At 37.1% G+C, this 24,498-nt stretch overlaps 3 protein-coding genes across 4 annotated transcripts in view; 2 read left to right on the forward strand and 1 right to left on the reverse strand.

Moving 5' to 3' along the window:
- The first annotated feature begins 191 nt into the window (after positions 1-191).
- Positions 192-4,263, forward strand: LOC103146789 (interferon-induced protein 44-like). The gene is made up of 7 exons (XM_016677894.1): positions 192-204; positions 651-675; positions 1,122-1,317; positions 1,449-1,592; positions 1,696-1,867; positions 2,603-2,700; positions 3,756-4,263. The coding sequence occupies exons 1-7, from the start codon at positions 198-200 to the stop codon at positions 3,948-3,950; spliced, it is 837 nt and encodes a 278-aa protein (XP_016533380.1). The 5' UTR covers positions 192-197; the 3' UTR covers positions 3,951-4,263.
- Positions 4,264-9,321: 5,058 nt separating this feature from the next.
- On the reverse strand, positions 9,322-14,831 carry LOC103146790 (interferon-induced protein 44-like). 2 transcript variants are annotated; one of them, XM_016677892.1, is made up of 14 exons: positions 14,792-14,831; positions 14,441-14,531; positions 14,131-14,290; positions 13,573-13,608; positions 13,457-13,490; positions 13,119-13,314; positions 12,689-12,847; positions 12,429-12,588; positions 12,180-12,280; positions 11,851-12,004; positions 10,396-10,479; positions 10,182-10,279; positions 9,968-10,026; positions 9,322-9,678 (listed from the first exon to the last, which is right to left on the reverse strand). In XM_016677892.1, exons 3-14 carry the CDS (start codon positions 14,159-14,161, stop codon positions 9,405-9,407), a joined length of 1,386 nt encoding a protein of 461 aa, XP_016533378.1. In that variant the 5' UTR covers positions 14,162-14,290; positions 14,441-14,531; positions 14,792-14,831; the 3' UTR covers positions 9,322-9,404. The 2 variants fall into 2 exon arrangements, with proteins under 2 accessions (XP_016533378.1, XP_016533377.1); XM_016677891.1 differs by having other exon boundaries at positions 9,322-9,677; positions 9,967-10,026; positions 12,429-12,600.
- Positions 14,832-16,521: 1,690 nt separating this feature from the next.
- LOC103146823 (AT-rich interactive domain-containing protein 1B-like) overlaps positions 16,522-24,498 on the forward strand; it is a 24,371-nt gene continuing 16,394 nt past the window's right edge. Inside the window, 4 exon segments of the mRNA XM_016677862.1 lie at positions 16,522-16,614; positions 17,452-17,586; positions 17,588-18,271; positions 21,890-22,075. Of these exon segments, the coding sequence (XP_016533348.1) occupies positions 16,522-16,614; positions 17,452-17,586; positions 17,588-18,271; positions 21,890-22,075 (1,098 nt within the window).

Here is a 24,498-nt window from a genome sequence, read left to right on the forward strand (position 1 = left end):
AAGAGACCACCCACGGAGGGTGAGAGGGGAATTTTTTTTTTTTTTTTTTTATATTGAAAACTGGAAATCTGTTGTGGCTATGCAACAAACTGACATGTAGATAAAGAAACTGTTATCACCACCTAGTGGCAAACCAGGGGTATTTAAGCATATTAAATATAGTATTTGTTTGTTTTCCCACAGAAGCAGAAGATGATATGAAAGGTAAGAAAAAATATATCTGTATGTCACTAATTTAAACCCTAATTTATTCCAAGTGTTATGATTCTAAATGATCCGCCAGACATTGATGTTTATTTTGTTTATCACATAAACGAGATGAACTATTGGTCTATTTTGACCAATAGCCCAAAAATGAAGATGATGTTGGATTTGTTATGAATATTACCCCAAACAAAAAAACAACAAAAAGTTTGAGGCAGCCATCTTTTTGTCATATTCTTTATGCTTAAAATTGACATATTTGCCCTAAAATTGTGGTGTCAAATAAAACGATTCTTTCATCTCACTCTACTTTTTCTTAGTTTTATAAGTCATATTTACAACATGCACTATTTGAAACTTTGCTGAAAGAGCAAGTTTTCATTTCTTTTAAATGTTTATGCAGTTTGTTAATTTTTGTTTCTCTTAACCTTTGATTAAATTTTCAGTTCATATTGAACCCTGGAGGATAATGTAAGTGTGATTTTTGAAACATTTTTTTTTAAATAAAAATAAAAATGTATTTAATAGACATGTAAAAGTAAGTTTCTGGTTTGATAGTGTCTTATTATCTTATGGATGTTGGTCATTAAGCTTTGCCAAAAGTTACATTAGAAAATTACTTTTTTTGTTTACATATAAATGTGTTTTGTGTCACTTTAGTACACTTAGGGCTCACTCAAGTAAGCAATACTTATAAACCAAATTAAATCTTAAATCAAAGTCTGTATTTGTCATATGCCCTTTGTGCCTACTGTAGTTAAAGGCACGGTTCCCTCTTGACCCTTGAAGAACTAAATGGGTTTAAAAGATTTATGACTGACTAAGGATATTATCTCCCCATTCTTGGAAATCTGTGTTCCAAAGATAAATTAACTCCGAAAAGCTATGAAGCTGTTTGTGTTTGATTCTATGATTAGTAACAGTGAGGATGATCGGAAGTTTCTCAATGAGTACAAACCCGGGCCTGAAGATCAGAAACTCAGGATTCTCCTTTATGGACCAACTGGAGCCGGAAAGTCCAGTTTCATCAACTCTGTCCAAACCGTCCTGCGCGGCAGACCTTACTCTCAGGCCTTGGTTGATCACACTGAGGGTGATTCTTTTACCAAAGAGGTAACTTTGCCTTTTATTTCAATATAAGTTTGATGTTAAACTTACAGATGCTTTAAGGCAAAGCAGTTATGTTTCTTTTACTTTATAGAACTAATTTATTTAATCTTTACATTTCTTTTTGTGCGACTCAGTACATAACCCATCATATCGAAAAGGATGATGACTCGTTTTATCCTTTTATCTTAAATGACATGATGGGCCTGAGCAAACTCAAAGGTGTCTTGGTGGAAGACGTAGAACTGGCATTAAAGGGTCATGTCAAGGAAGGGTACAAGGTAAACTAGATATCTGGATTATCTTTTTGAAAAGGTGATTTTAGACCTGCATTTTTATTTACACATACAACTAATTTGAATGTGTCTCTTTTTCTTTTTTCAGTTCAATCCTGAGACTCCGTTAACTGAGGACAATCAGTTCTACATCGCCCGTCCAACTCCCAATGACAAAGTGCAGATTCTGGTGTGTGTCATTCCGGCTGACAAAATAAGTATAATGGATTCTGAGGTTTTGGAAAAAATCAAGAATATAAGACTCAAAGCCAGTGCACTGCGTAAGTGTGTAAATTTCTTAATGTGTTGTTGGGTTAACTTTTGAAAGGTCCAGTAATTCGGACAGAGAGCTAAAGGTCCACTATTATGCTTACTTGAACAAGCTGTATGATAGGTCTGTGGGCTAAACAAAACATTTTCATTGCATTTAATTAATATACAAAATTATTCTCATATCTTGAGATTTCACCAAATCAGTTCTGCCTGTTTTGAGCTGTTTTAATGCTACGTCACTATAATGCAAATGAGCTGCTGCTGGCCACGCCCTCTTAACTCTGTTTACATTAACAACTCAGACATGTGAAAATGACAGAACAACAATACAAAACACGCAAGACATCGTTATAAATGGTAGGAATTTCAATTTAGGAGGGATATTAAACATTTCTATATCTAATGACAGCTCATTGTATACTTTTAGAATCAAGATAAAAATGTGTTGAAACATCTTGTTTCTAATGTTCTGAGGTAAGACACAAGGATAAATCATTATTTATGTTAGAGGTTTTGTCTTTCTGCAACCACTAATCTGAATCGGTTCAGATGTAAGCAGAGCTCTGTAGAAGTTGACCAGTCGATTCAGGTGTGTTGGTCTGTGAGTGCTGGAGTGTGAGACCATTGATGGTTTATTGTTGTTCCCTTCTTAATGATTTCCTTTGGATTTTGTCATGATTTACAGTGTTTTTACTTCAGAAACACAACCATCATTAATGTTTTTTTTACTGTTATGCTGACAGATATTCCACAGGTGACCATTCTCACCAAAATTGACGACCTTCCCCTTGAGATGCATGCGAAAATAAACGTATATGCGATTAAAGGAGTGAAAGAAAAGGTTTGTTTGATTAGTAATTTCATGAATATCTAGTAAATCATTGAATGCCCATTAAGAATAGTTTACTACTGAATAAAAAAAAACTTTTGTGACAAGTGTGAAAATATATAACTGGAACTTGGTTTGTAAACTTTGCAACATTTAATCTATAGAGTTCTTTGAATGTCTTTTTTTTCAATTGACACAAGTTTCTGGTATGTGTGTTAAGTGGGAAAGATTTTCCATCTGTGAGTTTTTTGTAAATGAAGATGTTTTTTATGTTCTTTGACCAGATAAATAGAATCTAACATGGCAGAAAATATGTGCCTGTTCTTCTAAAAAAAGTTTTAAGACATTGCTTTCTTTTGCCTATATAAAGAGAAGCATTGTTGTAAAAATATTTAAAAAGTATTCATGCATACATAATATATGGTAAACAGAAGTAAAGGCTGATGGCTAGAAAAGAACTTTACTCTGTTTCTTTTAATGCATGTTGTTTGTCCTGACAGTTATCTCTCACGTGTTTAGTCCTATTTTAAACAAATGGATAACAGTAATATCTATAAATACTCTGAATTTTTTTATCAAGGGCTGGCATAAAATATCTTAAATCTAAAATAACAGTAACAGATAATGTAATTAAATTTATACAATTATTTAAGATTAGCAATTCAAGCCTCATTTCTAGAAAATTAGGATTATTATATTATTAATCCAATTAGATTCTATTTATCATACCTGCAAAAATAAATCTTCCATTTAGTACTGGTAACTATTGTATTTCTTTACATATTTTATGGTATTTACCTTTATACCTGGGTTAATAATGGCCTGTATTTCTTTTCATTGACAGTCTAATATCTTTTTAGTCATGTGAATGCTGCCACTGAACATCATCCGGGCCTGCTCAAAAATAAAAAACATACAAAATGTCAAATCACTTTTGACATTTTGCAGTTATGTTGAAACACCTTGTACTGATCCTGTGTGACTGCTGAGCAGTGATGGTTCACCAGTAGGAAGTCGGGTTGTTGAACTGTAAGCTGTGGTTTGATGAAACATGTTTTCTTTTTCAGATGAAGGCAGCGCAGGCGAACATGGGCTTCCCACTGAACTGCATGTTCCCTGTGAAGAACTATCATGAGGAAATCAACATGAACAGAGAGGTTGATGCTCTGATTCTGAGTGCCATGAGACACATCATCCAGTATGGGGACGATTTCATAAAATTCAGTCAAAACCGTTCTGAACCTAAAATTGATTCGTTGTGAAGATTTATTATTTGGCCCAAATCAACCATGTGTGACTGAATTCTGATGGATAACAGTCTTATTTTTGAAATGTTGCATTATGCTTATCTTGGGTCCTTTACGGATAAGAGTCGTTTGCTGTAAAAATAATTACTTTTGAAAAAATATTAGAGATAGCGGTACAGGGTTGGGGGTTTTTAGTAATAATATAACGTTAATATTGTCTTTTAGTAATCAATTATCAGTATCTCACGCTGAAAAATAATCTGACATTTTATCACCATGTATCTCATGTAAGGGGTGAAAATAAGATAAATCTGTTGTAACCTTCTATTTACTCTGATTATTGCTTTTGTCCTTCAGACTCAGTTTGTTGACACAAATACTGAATTTTGAGTAACAATTTTATGTAATCTGTATCCAGAAAAAATAAAATCTGAGCCAGCAAAAGAACCAGCCTGCTGTCAGACTGCTGTCTGCTACAGCAAAACTCAGAGAAATCTCTCATTGTGGGTTTTCCAATGAACTGCATCTGTGAAGAACTGCCATGAGGAAATTTACTTGAAAGATGAGATAGAAAAACATCCTATGATGAGGTACTGGACTGATGCTGATGAGGAACATTTTTAAAAATGACAGGTAATTCTGAGTTTGATGGGAAAATAAACAGCTTATCCACCTTTCTTTTCTCTGCTGAATCTGCTCAGTATGACTTTTATGGCCTTCTTAGGTAAATCTTCCTTATATATCTGTTACTTACCTTATGCTCACACCGTTTTCTACCACTCAACATTAATCTGTCCTTCCTCTCTTGTTTTAAATCATGATTTGAAACATTTCTGCATCTGCAGTCATGTGTGACTTTAGATCCAGATGAAACTTCCCCAGTTCCTCTGCTTCCAGTTCTGCCAAGTATTTATAAATACACAAAACCTTGCATATCCTGCATACATATATGCACAAGAACTTGCAATCCTAGTCATGGCATCACAACATGGATTGGTGATTTAATCCTTGTCTGAACATTAATGTATTTATTGTGATTACCCAGAAACTGTGCTGAGTTATAGTTTAGAGTTTAGTATTTCTTTCTCTGATCAGAGACAAACAGATGTCCAGTTTGAGAAAAACTACAAACTTTAGTTTGATGGTGACCAGCTTAGGATTCTTCTCATTGGGCTTGTTGGAGTTAGAAAGTCCAGTTTCATCCAAACTGTTCTACAGGGAAAGTTGTTCAGACTTCAGCAAATAATACGTCTTCCAGCTGTTTCACTAAAGCTGCAGGAGGATATGCTTCTCCATTATTGCCTGATAAATGTGGTTTTGTTTGACTTCTGAAATTTGCTGGTTGGGTTGTTGAATGGCAGAGACGGTTTACCGACATCTTGATGCCTTCACTACAGCCTAAATCATAGATTTCACCGGTTCTGTGTTCTTGTCACCACAGGCCTCACTAGTCTTTGTCTGTGGCGTATTTGTCTTTGCTTATAATCGCCAGGCCTTTATTTTCTGCTGCTGGTTGTCGTTTATCGACCAGCTTGTCCCCAGCTGTTGTCCCTGGGCTTCGTCTCTGTTTGTCTGCTCTCTTTATTCCCCCATTTCTGCCTTTCATGCCACTGCAGCTGAATAACGCCTGAGTGAGCAGTCAGTTTGTGTCTGTCTGTGTTTTGGGAAATAATTAAGTAAAGTTAAATAAACACACAGCAAAGTACAAAAATAAAACATGCAAGTAACACAATACAAAAAGGCCACATGGAAAATCTGTCTTCAGGAAGGAAGAAGTTTTTATGGCAGAACAATAAAGTTTACAGTCATCCAGTAATTCAGAAACATTCAATAAAGGTCAGCTGAGCTGAAAGATGAAGCTGTTACATGTTTAAATGTTGAGGTCAGTGGGCTTTTGGTGCAGCTGGTGAATAATAGCATAAGTGATGAGATCAGTTGTTCTCAGTTGATCATAGAACAACTTGGATCCAAGGACAGATAGACATTTCATCACACATTTCCTCTCTTTTAAATGTTTTTTAAACATTTTTTCTCCTCATGGTTTCACTGAGGAGAAAAGGAGAATGGAGCCAGATGAAAAAAGTTTGATGATAGTTGGATGTATTGTGCAGCTCAAGTCTGATCTTGTCTGGTATTCGGACATGATGTATCGGAGGATATATGTCCATATTGTACTGCTTGAAATTTTTAAGTAAAGTGCAGCAGCGTACAAAGAAGACTAACCATGTTATAAAACGTTTCCACTCTTTTTCTACTCAGACTTTCCTTTGGGTGAGATGACCAAGGGTCACGATTCCCATCTGGGAGTGAAAATGGATGTCTAAGAATTACTGAGGTCTTTCTAGTCTGATTGACATTCTGTTTATACAAATACATAATTATGCCCCTAGTAAGACCGTTTGTTTATGTAAAATAAAGAGATCCACATCAAAGTGGCTGCTTAGAGTATGAAAAACAGAGTTTCACTTGTGTTATTTAGAGACAGAACTTCTCTCTCCATGAACATTTCAGGTCTGACCGTATCTAATCTGACCTCTTCCTCAATCTGTCACTGGGTCGCATCTCCTCCTCCCCTGACGAAACCCCAACAGTAACTAATTCTCCTTCCTTCTCAGCACCTGCTGCCAGTCAAACTAAGTTTGACACATTTTGCTGTGTCTACTTAGCAGCTTTTTAATCCTTTTTTCTCTGATTTTCTGCACCCCCACTCTACTGTTATGGTTTATCCTTTCCTCTCATTTCTTTCAAACTCAAACAGCAGAAGTTGATAACTTTGATCAGAGGGAGACCGATGAGGGTTTTTATTGGATTGGCCTAATATCCTTCAAGAAAATCAACCCATCAGCCGTCGGGGAAGATTGAAAATTATTTATAATGTTCTCTTGATTAAATTATGTCAACCAGCCCAAAAATATATGCCAGGTCAAATGACCAAAACCAGAACCAGAATATCAACCCAGAAAAAAATAGAATAGAGTCTAGACAATTTCAGCATAATATTAACTCAACATCACGATTTAACCTAGACCAAAGCCAGAATAAAATCAGGTCAAAGCCAAAGAAGATCTAATGTTGGAGGAACAATAAAATGTTACAGAAAGTAGAACAAGTCCATAAAGTGGAGTTTATAGGTTCCAACATTTGGACTGAAATTTACAGTAAACATGAGCATAAAGGACAAGTGTTTCTGGGTAGCAGCTGACTGACTCCGAACCAAGGATTACTCTCAGTAAAACACAGCACAGGTGTTAAAGATTTACTAATAAACATGAGTCAGCTGATTTTTATTTTTATACAATTTTACACGTGGATTTGCAGCTCAACTGGTTCTCTGTATGATATCTCACATTTCCCTGAAGTCAAACTGCAAGTTTCTGATTATTTTGTTCACTCTGAGCAGAATCAGGCGTCCCAGATGAGAAACTTTACTGGTCCAGTCACTCTGCCCCTCAACCTGCTGCAGCCTCTCTGTTCTCCATGTAAACAGACCAGGCGATTGCTGCAGAGGTCAAAGTGCCAACGCTCCATCAGTCACTTGTTTGTCAACAGGAATGACAAACATGGATACCTGTGGACCCAGACAGCACTTCCTGTGATCTCAGAAGGTAAGAAGCAGCAGATTCTGCAGCCCAGTCTGACAGAACCATGCCTACGCTCCACATCCTGCTGAGTACTGGCTTCCAGACAGTCTGTGGAGTGTGTTGATGAAACCTGCTGTTTTAATGCTCATGTTCTTATCCAGGCCCTTTAACACCTTCAGACACTTATTATACATCTGAAGAAAACACGGTAACACTTTATTTGAAGGGGGGTGAATAAGACTGTCATAACACTGTCATTAACATGACATAACACCTGTCATGAACATCAATAAGCCTTCATGAATATTTATAACTGTTGTCATAAAGCATCATTCGGTAAATTATGACACTTTTAATACAAAGTTGACATTATTCAAAATGTCTTTGTTATGACAACTTGACATTAACCAGGAAATCATTACTGTTTAAACTTAACCTTTAATAACATAAAGTGACCTCATTTTTAAAGTGCAATCAGTAATACTTTTATAACAAATTTATATCAGAGAACTGCATGATTTATGGATCCAGCTGTGAGTTTGAATGTTGTGTTGATGTTTTCTTTCAGGTATTTTATAACTGCTGTGAATTACTCAATTAAATCAAATCAGAATCATAAAATAAAGCTTGTCAGATATAAATTAGTTCTGCACCAAAAATCACTACATCCATATGTCGTTCTTTATGAAAAATGCTTAATTTAACACAAGGAACATGTGAAACAAAGGCATCAGGTTTGATGGTTATTGATCTGCAAGAAGTTCATTTGACTACATTAACACAATATAATCCTGCAAACCTTCAGATAATTAATAAAGGATACATTTTTAAAACAATGTTTAAAATGTTGAATGCTCATGATTTTGTCGCTGCTACTCATAAATGGTTGGCTGAGGATCCAGGTTGCTCAGCCAACCTTGATGATATTAAACAGAATGAGAGTGAAAATAATAATGAAGCTGAACTATAAGCTGCCTGTAGTGGCATCATCATGATGGGGGAGAAGCTGCAGATTTAAATTCATGATAGCATTTCAAACGTTTCCTGAAGAACTTTGAGGAGAACTGGAAGTCAAAATCATTCTTTTATAACAAGTTTTTCTCAAGCAGAAAATCTTCAGCACTTTATGAACAAATAAAAGAAGAAAAGGCTGCACTCTTGGCTTGTGCAGCTGCTGTAAACATGCATTTGAGGAGCAGGAATACCTGGTAAAGAAAAATAGGAACAACTTCAGATGGACACCAAAATAGCTGCTGCTAATGCCAAGCTAATGGTGCTAGAGGGCATCACTAAAGGCAGCATTACATCTCAGCATTCTGATGGAATGGATTCACATGTTAGAAAAGGTGCTAGCTAAACTCAAGATCAAACCTACTTTACCAATTCCATGAGCTTCATGGATGGTTACCAAACCTTCCCCGAAGCTTCAAGAAGCTGCTGCACTCCTGTTGGATAAAGAGGTTGTGTCAGATCTAAACGCAGCCTATGAAAAACGCATCCCAGCTCTGGTGGATGACACGATTTTCAATACTTTGGTGTCACAAACGGCTCCCCCTGCAATAGTCCAGTGGTCGAGAGGAGAGGAGGAGAGCTTGTGAGTCTTAAGTCTGGTTTAGACGGCACAATTTAAGAATTGTCGGCTGATTCTCCAAACCTCTGTGACCACAGAGCTGATAAAAGTACAACAGGTTCGATCGGTTCGTGTGTCCAAGACAGGAGCAACACGAACCGATTCCAGAAGAAAATCCTGTAAAGCTAAATAAAAATGAGTTAATATTCCTCATCCTAATAGAAATAGTCCAAACTCTGATATGATATGTTTTTATTTAATAACTGGTGACAGAAATGAGGCTCCAGTTGTTTCCTCTGAAGATCCAAAAGTTCAGATTTAATCTGAATGATCTGCTGAACGTCTGAGGATCAGATTTATTCTCATATTTACACCCGAGTCAGTTTGTGGCTCTGGAAGGTTTCCGTCTGTTTTTGTTTTCTTCTGGACATCAGAAAGCTGCTGCTGCTGCCTGACCCAGTTTCCCTGCCAGTCCTTACTGGGTCGTTCCCAGTGCAGATGTGTGCGGCTCAGTCTGGATCCGGTTCTCTCTTTCAGAAGCCAGCAGCGCTTCTCACGTGAAGCAACGTCTTCATCTGGTTCTGATTGACTTCTGTCGTCTGATATGTAGGACGGCGCATTACGGCCATTTCAGATAGAAAAAAAAAAACAATAAAAAATGTGTCAATTTCTGCCAAAAAAAACTCAGAAATTTTCTAGATAAAGCAAGATAATTTATGGATTAGAAAAATAAAATTCTTCTGAAACTCAAATTTTGAAGTTTTTTTCCAGTAAATTTTTGACTTTTTGAGTTCAAACATTATCTTGTTTTTTACTAGAAATGTTCTGATATTTCAATGTATTTCATTTGTTACTATTATCATTGAATCATTTTTAAGTCTTTCTCACAGTCGTAGTTCTTCTCAGGGTAGACGCAGCTCTCTGGGCTTAAGTCCTGAACCTGCAAATAAAAACACAACAGATCAAATTAGACAAAATAAATCATCACTAAGATGACAAAGATGGACTAAAAATGTTAAAACTAATGATTTAATGAAGCTTTGTACTTATTTAATAGTAAATAAAGAAACTCCTTGAGTTTGGGGAATAATTTACATCTCCCTGCAGCTCCTGGCTCCTGCAGACATTCGTCTCATTGCTGATCTCAGAACAGGTGTCATCAGTTTTGGTGAGATCGGCCACATGATGAATCCCTGCAGACAGGAAACACAGGAAGCCACTAATTTCACTCATATTGTTTTTTTAGTAACTTTATTGAAAGTAAATGAGTTAAAAATGTTTTTTTTATTGTTGTAATGTTTCCTCTCACCCAGCTTAGCAGTTTTCTTTCTGATTCTGATGTCCTGAATCGACTTCCTAACGGTTCCTCCCAGCACATTTGATCTTTTACCATCTAAGACAGAAACCAGGATGTGAGCTTTTATAGTTGGATTCTGGTTGCTGAGGGAATCTGTTTTTGACAAAGCATTTTGAGTTGAACTGAAAAGCCAAATAGTTGTAACAATAATAATAAATTGTTCTTTATTCTCCTTCGGCAGCAGAAACCTCACTGTGTATCCATCCTTTATGTCCCTTCAGGGCCTTTTTTATGTTATCATGAACTTTTCTGTTTCCAACTGATGTTACTCAGACCCATCATGTCATTTATTACCAGAGGATTCTTGTCACCCTGTTCTCCTTTTTAATGCTGTAAGTTTTGTACTGTTAACCAGAAAAAAAAACAAACATTCAACATGAAACCTCCATCCATCGGCTGTCCTTGCAGGCTGATGGCTCCGAATCTTAAAAAATTCGCTTTTGTCTTTCCATGTTTATTCAACTGAGAGCTGTGAAGGCTTATTATAATCGCAGGATTTCTTTTTTTCCTGCCATTTTACGCGGCTTTTTGGAGGCTTTAACATATTAAAACCTCCTCAGACTTCACCCAGAATTGTCTCCCACAATTTTCAGATTCCAGTGGAATCGTAAGCGGACGTGGCCAAACTGCTCTACAGCGTTTGATATGGTGCCGTTTGATGCACTGGGTCACTGCAAAAAAAGAAAGAAAGAAAGAAATCCAGCATGCTGCATGACGAGGGGAGTGAGACGTCTGGGCTGAACCACTGGCCCACCAAAGCACCGTCTAACCAGGAACACAAACATAAACCTTATCGGTGCAGACACAGAGCCAACGCGCTGGGCAGCATGTTGAGATGTAAGAACACGCTGCACATAATTCTTTGTTCACAAAGATAAATGATCCTCACTGTTCGCTCAACACGTCTGACAGCAGCGGCTTTTAAACTCGACTCGTACCTTGATGAAGAATTCTCCAAAGAAACATCAGTCCTCACAGGGATAAATATCCACACAGGTGAACAGTTTGAGTGACAGAAGGCGCGCAGATCTGCACCGAGGTAAACTCCAGAGACTGGGCCGCGCCAGCGCGCGAGGCGCCAGCGGTGTGATTGGTGCACTGCTACCGACTTCCTGCCCTGTTCAACGCATCAGCTATAAACCAACGATTCTGCTCAGCACAGCAAAAACACCTGCAGTCCAGCTTATTAAAAAATAAATAAAAACAAGTAGTGCTTAGCCTAGCTGGGGGGCAAGTAAAGCCTGGCAGCTGCCAGGCTTATCATACTCCAGGGTAAACCCTGTAGTGGTAAGTTTTCCAAACACAGTTTGGGTGCAGTCGTGCTTTAGATCAGGTCGATAATACACAGAAGTTATGATGGCTGCAATGCTTTGACACAACTGGTTATATTTAGGTCCTTTTTTTAACTGCTAAGGTATTCCTCTCCGATCTCGATGAGGCTCCTCAGGGTGTTGAGGATCAGAGCGTCGGTTTCATGGTTCAGCTTCTTCTCACAGTGGTAGTTCTTGATGGGGAAGATGCAGTTCTCTGGGATTCCCACCAGTTTGCTGAGGAGCTGAATCTGCAAGGAAAAACCAGAATAGATCACAAAGCAGTACAGTAGGGAAAAGATGTATTTGGTAAAGATCTATTCAGTAAAGTTCTTTAAGTATTACAGAAAAAAGCTATATTCAGTTTTTTTAAAAAGCCGCAGTGTATGTACCATAAGCAGCAACAGTAGAACAGGAGTAATTTACCTTTTGCTGGAGTGTCCGGCTGTGGCAGACATTTTTTATATCTTCTCTGATCTCAGGACAGGCCTCATCAATTTTGGAGAGAATGGCCACATGAGGAATCCCTGCAGAGGAAAGTAACGTACATCTCACTGTTTCACAATATGAAGTTCTGTGGACTGATAAATATAAACTACAGCAGTTTTTTGTTTGTTTTCTGGCCTCATTGATGGTTGGATGACTTCATCCCTGGGTTTCTGTGGCGTCTCTCACCCAGCTCAGTGGCTTCGTCTCTGATCTCCTGAATTGTCTCTGCTATATTTTGGTCCAGCTGATTTATTGTGTTGGCATCAAAGACGGTAACCAGGATGTGAGCTTTGTCGTTGATAGTTGGATTCCGGTTGAAGAACGGATCGGTTTCGGACAACGCACTCTGAGGGTGGAACTGGAAACAGTTAAACAGTTGCATCAATAAGAAATTATATGAATTTTTCCCCCATTTAGTTTTTTCACAGCTGCAGCAGAAACCTTACTTTATACTCATCCTTGATGTGACCCATCATGGCCATTTTCATGTCCTTCTCATGGACTCTTCTGTGTTTCCAGCTGATGTTGCTCAAACCTGTCATGTCATTCAGTACAAAAGGATACGCGGTTTCCTGGTCTCCTCTTTTAATCTTGTAGGTTATGTACTGTTAACCAGAAAAATAAAACAAATATTAGGAATAAACTTTTTATTTTGTCTTTTAATCAATTTACTTATTTTAAATTTAACATTTGTGTGTGAAAATTGTGATGCAGAATTTCAGATAAGTTATTTTATGTCAGATCTGAATGACAGAACATGAAGTGAATGTTTTATTTTGGTGCAACAGTAAATCAGTGCAGAACTAATCATCAGAATTACAAGATAGAGAATGAGAATATATTTTTCTCTTAAATGAGTCATACATTTCCTTTTACCTTCTTGGTGAAGCTGTTCTGGATGATGTTGCACGCAGTCGCCTTGTGACAGATTCTACCCTCCAAGGCGCTGAAGACGGAGTTGATGAAACTGGACTTTCCGGCTCCGACGGGTCCATGCAGAAGGATCCTGAGCTGCCGGTGGCTACCTTTGGGTCTGTAGTCGTTTATGAACTGCAGGTCAGTCTCTCGGTCTCTGCTCAGGAAAACAAACATCACATCGCCCCCTAGCTGTAACTGACTGAATTACTGGACATGTTTGCTGAGGGAAGGCAGAGCTAGAACAGAGGCAACAGGTTTTAAGTCTTTATGCAATATATTGTTGAATAGACACTCACTCCCAATCAATCGGCAGCCATGGCTTTTCAAGAACTGTCAAATACAGAAATAAATTAAAATAATGACATCAAATGACATTTATAATAATAGGTATATCAGTTTTAAACAAACTTACATGAAGGAAGTGCTTTGGCTTTAATACGTCCCATACCTGAAACAAAGACACATCTTGAGTTTTATCTCATTTTAAATTTTTAAATCAAATCATTTTTAGAAAATGCAATTATTAGATCCAGTTTACTTTCACTTTTCATGATTCAAGATAAACCTCTCATATTCAGATTGGAGATTTTAGACTTAAAAGGTAGCATGTTAAGATACACACATTTCTAGCTGAAAATTATAATGAACTTAAACATTTAGAGGAACTCCTTTGTTTTTTGTTTTCCTAAAACTTATTGATAAAATCCTCTTAAAGCTGCAGTATGTAACTTTCAAAAAATGTTTTTTATGTTTTTTACATATTTGTTAAAACTGTTACCATGTTGTAAAGGTTTAATATGAGACAGATAATCTGAGAAACGATTATCTGCCTCCTGAGCTACTACTGCTTTCTGCAGAGATGCTCCACTTTGACCAAAACCAACCAATCAGAGCCAAGAGGCGGGGCTTAGTGCTGTCAATCAGCTTTATGTCCATGCAGCTAAATGCTAATGGCAGAGAAACAACTTACTGTTAAAAGAAAACCGTTTTTCCATCATCATCTGTGGCCATGCTAATTAGCTTTAGGATTTGTTGCAGGATCCTTTGAGGTGAACCAGCAGCTGTGTAAGGTCGTGTTGTGTTCTGGTCATATGAACTATATCTGTCCAATCATAGCTCATGAGGTGTTCCTTTGAAATATTTACATACACACATTTGTTCATAAGTAACAGTGAATATTTATTTTTAGTACAGGAAGTAATCACACATGTAGCACTCAAAGACTGTTCAGAGACAGTTGATAACTGAAACATTACTTTGAATCAAAAATTAAAACCTACCTAACAAAAGAGGACATTAAGTTGGTGGTTCACATCAGTCCAGTTGTTCTGCCCCAGTACATTAAATAAAACACAATAAACTGTTCTGCCCCTGTACATTAAATAAAACACAATAAATAAACATAAACAAACTGCAGCGCATTAGCTCCCAATGAGCAGTTAGCAACAGTTAACAGTTGTAACATTAAACATAACTAAAATGCACGACATTAATAATAGGTAATAACAGGTAAAAACCCTCACAAAACATGGCAAAATTACTCATGAAACTCTGTATATAATTAAATTTGTCTAATAGATATGCTAAAATATAATATTTGTAAAGAAAACAGAACCGATCCTGATACGTACCACAGTTACAGGCGGCAACAGAAAAAGGGGGAGGAGCTGTCGGTTACCGGTTGCTATGGTAACCGCCAACCGTCAGGAGAAGCAGGAAACAACTTCCGGACAAACAAAATCAATACAAAGAATAAATGAACAAATAAACATATGCTTTTTAGAAATAAGTCAGTTTATTAAAAAAAATTATGTTTTTCTTACCTGAATAAAAATAACTTCATTATAAAACTATTTGTTTTTTAATTGTTTTTAAACTTGTGAGTTAGAAGCTTAATATGGTTATTTCAGTATTGATTCTTCCCTTAAATAAACCACAACTCCCCGTTTCACCTTTTATTTTGGGAAATTCAACATCACGTAGTTTACTCAGCTATAATGCTCCATATTATGTTTTCCTTCCTTTCAGTCATAATTATATATTTTTTTTTTATTTTAGGAATAACGTATATTAGCTGCAAACAGCTAATAAACGTATATTAGCTGTTGTAAAGACTTCTTGTAAAGAAGTTGTAAACTGATGGCTGAGATGTTTTACAACTAATTATTTTTAATGGTTAATTGTGGGCATGAAAAAGTTTACAAAATAATTCAAATTTCTGTTAGGTTATACATAATTTAAAAGAAAAATCAATTCCCTTCACTTGAAACGCAACAAAAAAGTACAGGAAGAAAATTATTTAAAATAAATATAAAGTTATTAAAACCTGACTCCTCTACATCACATGAAAGCACATATTAATTTTATTTAATCTGTAAAAAATTATGTTAAAAATAAAATTTATAGCAGAAACATCTTTTAGAAAAATGTAATGATCCAAATTAATATTTGTATCAATCAGGACGAAAATTATTCAAATATCTTCATGCCTTTGTTATTTTCGGTCACTCACACATTTTTATATGAAAAAACTTTCTGACATGATAACATTTCTTTTAAGTAAACAAGGATTTTAGAAAATAGAATGAAACATTAAAGCTGTGAAAGACTTAAATAACTGTTAAAACTTCTTCAATCGATCAGTTCAGCCTGTGCAGCGTTGAGCCGCAGTGATGCGGAGCTCCAGCAGGGGGCAGCACGCTCTTACTTTCTGTTCGGTTTTATTGTTGCTGCAAGTTGAGTCATCCTGTTTAAAATAAATGTTATTCTTCCCATCCGTATGGAAATACCAGGAAAGATAGAATGCTTAGAAAACTCCAGGTTTAATGTATTATTAAACATATCGGTTAGTTTTCTTAGTCTTCTTTAAGGGTCAAGGTAATTTTGTCGGACAATAAAAAAAACAACTCAAGTTGACAATTTCTTGCAGTTTAATTTAAAACAGGCAAAAAAAAAAACACAAAACATATAAATTTATTCTAATTAAGTAAGTCACAGAAAGTCACATAAAATTATCCGATTATGCATCTGCAATTATGAATTGAATATTGAGCATTTCTGTTTTTATGTCACTAAAGTAATTCATATATTATTGATGTGAGGAATGATTTATGAAAACAAAATCAAACTTTTACAGACAAAATGAAGTAGATATTCTTTATCTTTATAGAAAAAGATCAAACTCTGATATTATGTTTTTATTTAAAAACTGGTGACAGAAATGAGGATCCACTTGTTTCCTCTGAAGATCCCAAAGTTCAGATTTAATCTGAATGATCCGCTGAACGTCTGAGGATCAGATTTATTCTCATATTTACGCCTGAGTTCTGGAAGGTTTCCGTCTGTTTTTGTTTTCATCAGGATGTCAGAAAGCTGCTGCTGCCTGACCCAGTTTTCCTGCCAGTCCTTACTGGGTTGTTCCCAGTGCAGCTGTGGGCGGCTCAGGCTGGATCTGGTTCTCTCTTTCAGAACCCAGCAGCGTTTCTCACATGCAGCAAAGTCTTCATCTGGTTCTGCTTGACTGATATGTAGGTCGGCGTATTATGGCCATTTCAGATAGAAAAAAAATATTGTAAATTTCTGCCAAAAAACTCAGAAATTTTCAGACTCAGAAAATTTCTGATCTTAAAAAATAAAAAAGTTCTAAATAATTTCTGAGATTAATTTCAAAATTTCTGAATATTTTTCTCAAAATTTACAATTTTTGAAACTCAGAAATTTTCTCGTTTTGTCCTAGAACATTTCTAAAATTAATCTAAAAATTTCCTAAATTTTATTTTAGCAAGTTGTCAAGCTCAGAAATGTTATTTATCTTTGCAGAAAATTTCAGAAATGAATCTAAAAATTTCTAGGCTTATTTCAAATTCTCAATTTTTCAAGCTAGGAAATATTTAGTAGAAAATCGCCGAGCCTAATCTCAGACTTTTTAAGTTCAGAAATTTACTTATTTTCTACAGAAAATATCTAATATTTAATTGAAAATTTCCGATTTTATTTCTGGCAAATTTTCATTTTTTTAAGGTTAGAGATGTTCTTGATTTTTGCAACAACAAAAAAAAACTGAAATTAATCTTAAAATTTCAGAACAAGTTTTTTACTATTCAAGTTCAGAGGTTTAGTTGTTTTTTTCTAGAAAATGTCTGAGATTAATCTCAAAATTTCTGATCTTTTTTTTCCCAGAAATTTTTCCACGTTTCTTTGTAAGAAATTTCAGAATTTGACTTTAATCTTAGAGTTGTGACTTTCATCTCAATTCTCATTTTCTTCCCAGTGCCCGCAGCATCAGCACTAGAATCAACAGCAACACTGTAAACAACAGCAGCAGCAGCAGCAGCAGCATCGCAGGAGCTGGCAGCACCATGAAGGGGAAGAAAACCTCCTCCAGGAGGGGAGCAGCCGACAAGCGGAGCAACACCAGCTGAACCAGTCAGGAGGAGGAGGAGGAGCGGATGGATGCCAGCCTGGGATCAGACAGCAACAGCAGCAACAACAACCCTCCTCCGACTGGGACCAGCTCCCAGTTTAATCATTATTATGGGAATGGAAGAGGAGGGCCTTGCTTTGATCAACATGGCGGACAACAAAGCCCAGGGACTGGGGTAACAGCGGCGGCACACACGGTACACGGCACCATGGACCAGGTCCACAACTCCCACGAAGGCTACAGCAACAACAGCCCGTACAACCACTATCCGAACTACCGAGCGGGCTACGGGAGCGGCGGCTACGGGGGCATGATGAGCCCCTCACGGCAGGGGAACAGCCTGATGGGCCCGGCGGCCGCTAACCCGGCCAAAGCGGCTATGGTGGCCGCCAGTTCTCCGGCTGGAGGAGGCGGAGGAGGATTCCAGCGGTTTCCCGGACAGGGTCAGCAGCACCCTTCGGGGGCTACGCCGACTTTGAACCAGTTATTAACGTCTCCGAGCCCGATGATGCGCGGCTACGGAGGCGGATATTCAGATTACAGTAATCCCGCTGTACAGCAGCACCAGTCGGGTGTGGGGCCGGCGGAAGACACGGGCTCTCAGTACGGATCAGCAGCAGCGCATGGTTGGGGAGGACAACAGAGGAGTCACCCGGGTCACAACGGACCGAGCAGCGGAAGATCTCAGGTGATTTAACCGGAATTAACGTCTGTTTTTCCCAGATAAAGACACCCACCACGGTCTGTTCTGTCAGTTAGCCGCTATGCTAACCCCGCTAGCTCTACTGGTATCGGTGACAGACCTGATTTTCACAACACGACACGCGGATTCCTGGTATTTTTTACTAATTACTTAACAAAATACAACACTGCGTGCTTTATTTCTATTGGGAATATTGATTATCACCAAATAGAGGTAAAATATATTGCTAAAATGTTGTATTTTGTGTCCAAGGTGACTCCGTGTTTAGCTCGATATGCTAAGCTAATGTTAGCCTCGTAGGCCCGAGCGGATCTTGCGGAAACAACCGTTAACGGTTATATTTCCTCATTTTTAATCAACTTTAAATTAATTTAACTACATTTAGGAACATTACAAGATGATGACAGGAGTTATAAATGATCTGACAGCTAATTCCTCCCCTGACACCCAGTAACCTCTTATCATATGCTAATTAGCCCGTCTTTTTAGTCAATAAAGCCGACCATCACGTCGTTTTTTTCACCGACACTTCAGTCAGAAAACGGTCCAAATTGTGACTTAAATCCAGTTTTTATTCATCAAAGCTGTCCAGGTTTGAGCCCCTGATCTGTACAGAGATTTATGGGCAAAACGCCCACAGTGTCCAAGTCTCCAAACAGGAGCCCTGACCTTCACACATGCAGATTAGCCATGTGCCCATCAGCACCGGGATAAATACACAGCTGCCCCCGCAGCTACAGCTGCCAGCCAGCCGGAGGCAGCAGTCTCTGACACCGGTCAGCCTGTCACCCGTGTCCGGGACATCAAGCAGGATTTTAATTTTCAACTTTTAATAGCACAAGTCATTGTAATAACCATTTCCTTTAACAAGAATCTCAGCTTAAAAATAGAGGTTAAGTTATATTTAAAGAACTATAAGGGTTTTTCCAAAATAAACATCAATAAACAAATTTTATTTAAGTTGCATATTTTAATGCTAATTTGAGAATTCAGATGTAGGAACGTCTAAAAGTTGCATGAAACCATCAATAATAAGAGAATAATTGAAAATTTGAAGAAAATTTACACACATCTTGAAGAAAAAGCCACCCAGTGTGAGTACTTTGTAGAATCATCAAGTCTCTTCTGGTATTCAGCTGAAATTTTTTATTTTTTCTCAATTGGATTAATGTCTGGACTTTGACCAGGCCTTCTACCCCATGATTCTAGTGTGATCTCAATTGGTTTGTCCTGCTCGAAGGTGAACCCTACAGGTTTTCCTCCAGGTTTGTCCTGGATTTAGCTTCACCCGTCTTCACTTAAACTTTGACCAATTTCCCCTTTCCTGCTGAAAAAATCAGCACAGCATGATACTGCCACTACAATGCTTCACTGTGTGTGGATGATGTGTTCAGGATGATCTTCTTCCAGATGTTTTTTTCTCCTACATGGCTTGCAGCAAACTCCAAAATTGATATGCATGTGTTTTTTAACATGTTGCTACTCTTTCATAAAGTTCAGATTTCTAAAGTTTGCGACTAAAAAGGATGTTTTCTACCTGACAGTGGATCATGCATCATAGTTTGAAGATTTAGGTAAGGAAATGTTAGGTAATTTGATTAATATAGCACATTTTCAACAACAAGGCAATTCAAGGTGCTTTAGACAATTTAAAGTGCTTTTTTAATGTGGCAAATGTGAAAAAGCGTAGCAGATATGAACATTTTTGCATGTGGTTCTGAAAGCTTTAACTGAACTCCTCAGGTTAGATCAGGAATATAGATTATTTAAACGGTGCATTGGAAAATAACAAACAGAGTTGAATTTGTGATATTGGAAGGTATTTTTGTTGGATGTTGATAGAAAACCTTTAGCTGGATCAAAGCACAAAGTTGCACTCAGGTTGTTGTTGCTAATTTATTATTTTAAAGCATTTATGTCCACAAATCAAATTAGAAAGCAGCTGAATCGCCTCCTAGCTGACCTGAGATGAGAACTATTGTTTGTTTACATTCTGGTTATTGATCAGCTGTTTTTACGTTTATTCAGAAAGGATTTATCTGTTTCTGTCTCCTTGGTAACGTGTTTCCTCACCTGTCAGCCTCGCTGTGAGCATGGACGTTAAAGCTGACCCAGGCGTGGCAGTTGCTCGTTGCCTCCCAGGTTGCTCAGATTGCTCTCCTGCAGTCAGAGTGTGAGGAAGCAGCAGGAGACTTTCTGCTCCACAAACCCTCGTCATCCTGCTGCAGCCAAAACAAAACTCTGCCAGAACCATTTTATCTCTGAGTTTATTGAATGATAACCAGAATTTGTCTGGGAAGATTTTTATACAATTTGAGATCAAAACTGAACCAACATAAAGAAATGATTTGATACCTTCGTTTTATAGTTAAATTTTATATGCCAACTTATTTGGCAGGTAAAATGCTGAAGACATCCAGATTTGCCTAATTAGTTTTATTTTGTTTCGTGTCTTATCTCTTTCTGTTTTTTTATGTTTTTATGTCTTATATTTTATAAAGCACTTTGTGGTTTCTAACCTGTAAAAGATGCTGTATAAATAAAGTTTACTTATTTACTTTTAAGGTGTTTAAATAAGGCAAGAGTATTACCTGACAACGAGGCTGTAAAAGGTTTAATATTTAAAGTTATGTTATTTTTATTTTGTTTATTGCTTGAGGCATAAATAGGATTACAAATGTATGAGATTGTTGACTGTGGCTACATCGATCATGGTAACTGATTTTGCTGGCTGATACATTGTCCCAGAAATTATCGTGATAAATGATAATGTTGCTGTTTTGAGTTTTTCAAGTCATATAATGCAAGTACACATTCTCAAAAATCAATAACTTTAATTTCTTGTAAATATTTAACACTGGAACTGGGCGATATTTTAAATGTCCAAAATAAACAAAAATTTAAAAAAGAACAAATTATGAAATCTCTGTAAACAAGATTGTATTTAAAAAGAAGAGTTAGTTATCTAGTCATGCAGATGGAAATTATTGAGTTTGTTTTAACTCATGATGGGAAAAGATTTATTGCTTATTGCATCGGCAGTTATTGTGAATAAGAACTCATTCTTAATATCTGGTAAAATAAAGGTTGATTGAAGTTGGGCTGTAGAACATCAGAAATATCAGAAAAATATTAAATTGGGATACTTCTGTTAATGATACTGATAGCTAATAATTGATAGTTTATCAGCATCTGTGACAGTGTTTTTCAAAGTGAAGCCCACAATGAAGATCAGAAAGCTGGAGGGAAAAAGAAAAATATATTTAAAAGATCATTTTAAAAAATAAATGTTAATTTTTTTATAAATGTAATATGTTTTTCAGTATTCATCATCATCAGATTTATGTCATAATATAAAATTTCATGATACAATTTCCAAAACAGAACTAATTGCCAATTAAAATCAGAAGGTGTGAGGCAGCTTTTATGCTAAATGAATGTAATAGTTACTGAATAATAAATAATTGATTTTCTTTTATATTATTGTTTCTTTATGTATTTTATCTGTGGGTTTTTAAAGCGAATTTAGCAAATGTTTGTTAGATTTTTCAGTCTAATTTATAGAAATAGCTTCACTATTTTTCTGTTTGCCGTTGCCTGCAGGTGGCGCCGATGGACCCGATGGCAATGAAGCGCTCTCAGCTCTATGGGATGAGCAACAGCCCGTACTCCCAGCAGCAGGGGGCGCCGTACCCTGGACAACCCTACAGCTCCCCCCACAGATACCCCATGGGAATGTCTGGCAGGGGGCAGATGGTAATGGGAGGGATGCAGTACCCTCAGCAGCAGGTAGGAGCCGCCATTTGGATTATTATACCACAAAACTGGATAAAATGAACTGTTAAACACTCTCAGCTCTATAAATAAATCAATAAATCACATTTTTATGTTAATATTGTTAAAAGCAGCAAATTCATGTTACCGTTAAAGATTCACTACCTAAATATTTTCATATTAGTCATATTAGTGTAGAAAAAAAACATCTACGTCATCTACTTATGTAATTAAACAACAAAAAACAGGAGTAAATAATAAAAATATGGCGAACTCCAAAATATTTTTTATAAATGAAGATCTTCTAAAGTGAAACCTTTTCCTTGAGTTTTCCACCTTTTTATTTGGCCGAGGCTGAAAACTGTGAGAATCTCTGCTAAGGTCAAACAACTTTAGTCAAATTATTTAGAAACAATCAGAGTGCAACAGAAATGGGCCGAGATGCTAACCCTGAGGAACTCCATATATTATTAAGGGGGAGTTGTAAAACAGAAGCTACAACCTGATGAACCTGAACTGTGCACAGGTGTTAGAAAACCAACATAAACTTAGTTTTTGCTTCTTTTTTTCTGTTTTTTCTTCTGCTTAACTTGAAAAAACAAGTTGTGTCCATCCACATTTACCTTCATCTGGAAACAACACATTCTCTCTCTCTTTAAGAGAAAGTCACCATGTTATGTCTCTGAGGTGATGATTCACATAAATCTGAGTAACAAATGTAACTGTACAGTAATCTTAGTGAGCTGTGGGTGTTTTGTCGGTCGTCATTCTCCTCCCCGACCCATTTAAACACTCCTAAACCTTGAGGTGAGGCGTCTCCGTCTCAACATGTCGGAGCAGACGGCTGCAGTGGAGCGGGTCGGGCCCGGCTGCTCTGGGTCGGCCTATTTCTGGACTCCAGCCGGTTATTTTTAGACTCCAGACTGCTGATTTGGGTCTGAGGCTTCTGCTGCTTTTCAGCCTTCCTGGATGATTTCTGACAAAAACGACGATTCTGAGCCGCGGATGTTCGACTGTCTGAGGATTTGGTTGAAGCTTTGGATGTTTTCTGCTAAAGACTGAAAAGTTTTCATTCCTCAGTTTTCCACTCTTTAGTTTTGCTGCATGTGAAATTTCTCTAACAGCTTGAATAAATAAGTGAAGTCAGAATAGTGAGTGTAATGGGGGATAGAGGATGTTTTTCAGTAAAAACAAACAATTTAAAATTGTTCATAAAAATACATTCTTTATTTTGAACAAATCAATTAAAAACATGTTTTGCAGCATAAGAATCAGTCACTTTAGCTATTGTATTTGTCTGAAAACGAGTGAGAAGACGTTTACACTGATTTCATGAAGTATTTCCTGTAGCAGTCAACGCTACTACAAACCTTTATAAGCCTCTGACTGAAGACTGTTTCCTGGCATGCTAGCATCTTAATCTCCAGGCAGCAGAGACAATAATCCTGGATGATGCTATCACTTCTTGGTTAGCTGTGCTAATCCAGCTCCTTTGCTTTTGCTGCTCCTCTTTAAATCAGTTTGACTGTTTGGTTAGAGATGCTGGAGTAGGGGATACGACCCTTTAGTTCTGTTCTGCATCCACAAATTCTCCTTTTCAGCTTCTGGTTGGTTAGACTGAAATCTCCTGGAAGGTTTTCCTCACATCTCATAAAATAATTATTCTTAAATAAAATAAAATTTTCCAATTTTAAAATGCATTAAAAAATTATAGAAATTGTGCAAAGTATGCACTCTGTGAGTTACAAGTCAGATGAAATTTTTTAAACTGGTACATTTATTACATTTAGTTTCTTAAGAAGTAACTTCAAATGCATTAAATACATGAATCAAAAAATATATTTATCCACTTAAACCGATCAACGGTAATAAAACGTTTAATGTCTAAATTATAGTATTTAAAAATTTTAAGCAGAAAATATAAAAAAATCATAATTTAAGAGGAAGTTAAAAAATATTTAGAAATCCTCAACAGGGTTTCCCCCAGTGTATTATAAGCCTGGCGGCCCGCCATGCTTTACTAGCCCCGCCGCCAGGCTAAGCGTTGCTTGTTTACGTTTCTAGGAAAATTTAAAAAATAATAATATATTTTTTTTAAAGCCGGGCTGCAAGCGTCTCTTTTGCTCTCAGCATTTCACTAGCAGAGCATATTTCTTCCTAAAGGGTAGGTTTATAATAAATAGTTTTCTGTTTGCCGTTGCCTGCAGTTTATGCATTTAAAAAGATAAGAGCGCGCGGACCAATCACACCGCTGGCGCCTCTGCGCTTTGCCTCGCGCTGCCGCTGCTCTACCTCAGCGGGATCGCGCGCGCCTCCTTTCACTCAAACTGGACACAGGCTGACCTGTATGGATATTTACATCAACCTACTATGAGGAATTATGATCCTTTGGAGAACTCTAGGTAAGAGTTTAAAACCCGCCGCGTTAGCTCTGGTTG

This window comes from Poecilia formosa, unplaced genomic scaffold, assembly GCF_000485575.1.
Source record: "Poecilia formosa unplaced genomic scaffold, Poecilia_formosa-5.1.2 Scaffold168, whole genome shotgun sequence".
In the NCBI taxonomy this organism is placed as follows: Eukaryota; Metazoa; Chordata; class Actinopteri; order Cyprinodontiformes; family Poeciliidae; genus Poecilia; species Poecilia formosa.